The sequence below is a fragment of the Protobothrops mucrosquamatus genome, unplaced genomic scaffold (genome assembly GCF_001527695.2).
Source record: "Protobothrops mucrosquamatus isolate PMUCROS unplaced genomic scaffold, P.Mucros_1.0 scaffold8, whole genome shotgun sequence".
Taxonomy (NCBI): Eukaryota; Metazoa; Chordata; class Lepidosauria; order Squamata; family Viperidae; genus Protobothrops; species Protobothrops mucrosquamatus.
The window spans coordinates 324339-329190 of record NW_015386395.1 but is presented as its reverse complement, the minus strand read 5'-3'; the positions used below and the strand labels follow the sequence as shown (position 1 = coordinate 329190).

General features: G+C 39.7%; 1 protein-coding gene across 1 annotated transcript in view; it reads right to left on the bottom strand.

The window, feature by feature from the left end:
- Nucleotides 1-4852, bottom strand: part of CCDC114 (coiled-coil domain containing 114) — a 32045-nt gene that overhangs the window by 19048 nt on the left and 8145 nt on the right. The window contains exons 4-7 of the mRNA XM_015810247.1: nt 3665-3764; nt 1753-1942; nt 692-814; nt 494-607 (exon numbers count right to left, since the gene is read on the bottom strand). Of these exons, the coding sequence (XP_015665733.1) occupies nt 494-607; nt 692-814; nt 1753-1942; nt 3665-3764 (527 nt within the window). The remainder of the gene's footprint in view (nt 1-493; nt 608-691; nt 815-1752; nt 1943-3664; nt 3765-4852) is intronic.

Sequence of the window (4852 nt, the reverse complement as noted above, 5' to 3'; positions counted from 1 at the left end):
AAAAAAAAAAAAAAAAAAAAAAAACCAAATAAAGGAAGGTAATCTTCACCATGTAATTTCATATGTATGCAACAGCTCACATTTAGGAAACTACAGAAATGGGTGACTAAACAATGGTCAGCTTGGGCTTTTGACAGATTGGAATATTCTGGGTAACTTTTTAAACAGCAAATGTATGCAGAACCCAATGTAACTTAAAGCATCAGAATTTCATTGTTAAATTATGTTCTCAGCTTTATAACCCAAAATAACTTTCCAAACTGCATTTTTTAAGCCCATTATTTTCTATTTGCCAATTAGGCACCTCAATTTTAAAATACCGAAATAGCCAATCACACCTTTCCATTCTGGGCAAAAGTTCTTGCTAAGCAACTGAATCCCAGAATTCTCTAACAGAACCTCATTATCTTATAACGTGACTCCAGTCTTCCTTGAAATTCTGTTAACCAAGAATCCCAACAAATTTAACAATTTTCTTTTAAATTCGCTTTACCTCCTCTAAATCTTTGTACTGCTGTTCAAAGTGATCATATCCAACTCGGAGAATGTCTAGATCCTCACGTAGTTGTGAATTCAAGACGAGCTGAGAACTGAATTCGGAGGAGATCTGGAAACAGAGAGCAGAATGAAGAAAGTTTTAGACCACCCATAAGTTCTGGCACCAAATCTGGGTATCCCTGACTATTTTTACCTTATCTAGTTGGTTTTCTACTGTCTGAATCTTTCTTTGCAAATGGGCTCTCTGTTCCTGGATCAGGCTGTCACTGCCCACCATCTGCTTCCGGTCAGCCAAACGGTTCTCCCAGGTTTGGATCTATTAACCACAAGAAAAGAAATTAGTTAATGGAAGTGAAATGCAAGTTATTTTCAGACCCAAGAAATTTAATATTTGGAGAAATTCATATTCTCTCAGCTCTTTTGCTCTAACGTTTGATCTTGGGCTCTAAATGCCAACTCCTGCTGCATTCTTCATCTCTATATTTAGTCTAAATCTTAAATTCATTTACTCCTGCACCAATTTCCAGTTTTCTTTATCTGGATGTGAAAGAGACATCTGCAAAAAAAAAAAAAAAAAAGGGCAGTATAGGTAGCTATGAATATACGACCATAATGAAGCCTGCCCATTACAGTCTTCTGTCATGATGGTCATAAAATGGGTCAAGTCTTGCAGTCAAACTGATTTTACATTTTTTTGCAACAATTGTTAAGCATGGTTTGCTGAAAACCAGAAGTGCAGATTTTCAGCAAAACTGCTGTAAAGTGCAGTGACGTAAACACAGAATGCTACAAACAGCCATAAATGTGGCCGTGTTGCCAAGCCAAAAAAGTTCGATCATGTGACCAAGAAGGGGGCCTGACTTGTTGGAACTTCAGCTCCAAGTCATAAGTCCCTTTTTGGGTCAGCCTAACTTTGAACAGTCACTAAGCAACTGGTTGTAAATCGAGGACTACCTGTAATTGGTTTTCCCTAATGTATGAGGACATTAATTGCTAGAATTCTCAGCAATGTGACCAAAGGGCTATGGGCATTTTAAGAACTGAAAACCCAATACATCAATTGGATGCTACGCAGCAGACAGCCATCTTACACAATTCCACACTGCCTCTTAAGACCTTGTATCAGGACATGCCTGTGTCTCTTGTTCTTTCATATCACAGCTACATCAACCTTCTAAGGTCCCAGCTCTCCAACCTGCTGCTTCGTCCCATTTTAGAAAAATAAGTCTTAAGTCTTATCCTGTCTCTCTATACCTCCTGATCAAGCCGAGTTATCCGCTTTTTTTCTTTAATCATTTGTTCCTTCGCTGCATCCCGTTCAGTCAACAAGGATCGGAGAGTTTCACTTTGGGCTTTTTCTTTCTTCTGGTTGGCATGGCCCTCAGCCACAGCCTGTTTGTATCGTAGATCTTCATTCTCTTTTTCCAGGCGCTTGACCTCAACCCTATCCGACAAAAATGAAGTGGGGATTTTCAGAGGGGGTAAAATAGCGCGGCGAGATGCAGCCAGGTGGGCAGGAACAGGAGGTTCATGGCTGTGATGATGGTGAACTTTGGTTGGGAGTGGTGGCAGCGCCAGTTCGGGAGAGTTTGTGGCACAGGGCAAGGAATGGTTAGAGAGCTATGAACTTGCAGCTGAACATGTGAATGAATGGGAATGAAGAGTAAATGGAGATTCAGGTGTAATGTGCATTTAAAAGGCAGCCGGCACGGACAATCCACTCTAACATTTGCATTAGGAAATCTGTGAGCATAATTGTCTGAGGCAGATATGACTGTTGAGATGATAGGACTTGTCACTGTAAAATAAGCAGGGGAAATAAAAATACATGATTCCCTTAAAAGATGGAATAATTTATGAGTGCCTATATAGAAAATCAGGAAGGAACATTCTCCCGATAGTAGGCAAAATGAAGTAGTCTAAATAAGAAAAGGAAAGAAAGTAGGAATTCTCTGGGAATACACTGGATTAAAGGGCTAAGATGAAGACGGATAAAATCCTGGATCAATACTGCACAATTCTGCATGCAGACATTATGGCAGATGCCAATTATTCCTACAAAATGGATGGATATTTATACAGCATGGTGTGGGGTGAGCCTCATGGCCATGTGGCATTAAATAAAAGCAGCACATATGCATTCACAATTGACAATTATACGTTGCTAAGAGCATAGCCGTTGTCATGTGCATCAGCATTATGTCAACATCTGGGTCAGCATATGAAAAAGGAAAGGGAAGAGAGAAACTGGGTTTTTTTTTTAATGTCTCAATTTTTAGTCTTCTCCGTGCAGTAAGCTAACATTGGAAATGAGAGCTCAAGAAATGGAAATCCAAGAATGCATGTGGGGATGTCATCGCTAACCAAAAAAGATGAGGCTAAAAAAGTATGAAATTATGCAGGACTGGAAAATAATAAGGTAAGAAATCAGCTAATCGGCTAAAATGTTCAAAGTTGGAAACAAACAATGTGGACATCTGAGGGACGTTAAACTGTTTCTAATGCTACTTCTAACAATGGCAACTGAAACAGACTTTGCAGATTTTCTATAATTTCACAATGTCTGTGGAGATTCTCAGTTGTCCAGGTCATGGTTGTCCCAAAGGTGCTTTCTTTCAAAAGGCAACTAGACTTTCTTTGTTTTTTTCCTTGAAGACATTTTGCTTCTCATCCAAGAAGCTTCATCAGTTCTGACTGAATGGTGGAGAATGGAAGGATTTATGTTCCTTGCAGTCATGTGGTCGTTACATGATTGCAAGGAATATAAATCCTTCCATTCTCCACCATTCAGTCAGAACTGATGAAGCTTCTTGGATGAGAAGCGAAACGTCTTCTAGAAACTCCAGTTTGAAACTTTTGAAAGATAGCATCTTTATGTGTTTTGAAGTTGACACCACTCAACCCCCTGGCCAAAATAGGAGCTGAAGTTCAATGCCTCTGAAGTATGGAGTAGGCATAACAGATCATGAGCAGCCTCTTCCAAATCACCTTCATTTCTCTTACTTTGCCCCTAATATAATATAAGGTCAATTAAACTATAACGGTTTAATTCTTGCATAAAATGAAAGGGAAAAGTAGCTTCTCCTCCCACCCTATGCATGCCAAACATTTCACAATCATTTTGAGAAATGAAGAACTGATGAACAATATTCGATTAAATACGTACATCTGTCTGCGGATGGTTTCACGAGACTCCAAGGCATAAGCATGGCGGTCACCTTCTAAAAGGCGGAACTGGCGTTGGAGCTTGGCCAATTCGCCTTCAGCTGGTGGAAGACAATATTGTGGGAAAGGCAGGTGGAAAGAAAGAAAAGTGATAAGAAAGACTGCCCAATATGGTAATTTTTTGCTGAGGTCCCCTCCCAATCACTGAAGGGTGAAGTAGGAATCCTTCTAAAAGACCTGTTTATCACACCTGGGGTAGGGATCACTGAGGTCAATAGTCCTATCACCATCAAAGGTGTTGCACTTCTCCAATAAAATCAAATTAACTAGGAACATTTACATAAATACAATTATATTTTTATTTATCACAACAAGACATTTCATTTAAAAGAAATCAGTGACTGATGTGTCCAATGGAAGACTTTTTAACGCAGAAGGAAGGGCAGGATTGAGAATCTTATCTCTATTTTGTCGTGTGGCCCTGTCCAAATAGATTGTGTTAATGAGCAAAAAGATACTTTATGAGGAAAAATATACTTTATGAGCAAAAAGATACTTTATGATCTATGTATGCTTCTCTGCATAAACAGATGGCCAATATTAATTTTCTGAATCAAGCCAATTTTCAAGCTCCAGTCTTTGTGCCTAGACAAAAGACAGTGAGGGACCTACAGGTGGTCACCAATTATTTTTCTGTCTTTGCTAAATTTAACGCACCGATATTACTTTATAAAAAGCACCTTTAAGAACACAGAAAACTAAACATTTCCACTTAAATTCAGTTTTGTCTCTGCCCAATCAATATATGTCACTGTCTTATCACAATCCCCTTAACAGTCTTTAGAGACGCTCTGGCCTAGATTGTTCCCTGAAGTTTAACCAGTTGGCATCAAATCAGGACAGTTACTCTTGTTACTTATTTACCAGAATATTTTATTTTCCACAAATCTGTCAAGAATACCAAAAGCTGTATCATCTCACACATATCCATACTGGCGGCTCGGGAGGGTACACGAGCCTGGCTTCAGGGAATTATAAACGCTTCTCTGTGGGAGGGTGCCTTCCCCACGGCCCTTAAGGAGGCGGTGGTGAGGCCCCTCCTTAAGAAGCCTTCCCTGAACCCAGATGTATTGGCCAACTATCGTCCAGTCTCCAACCTTCGCTTCGTGGCGAAGGTTGTTGAGAGTGT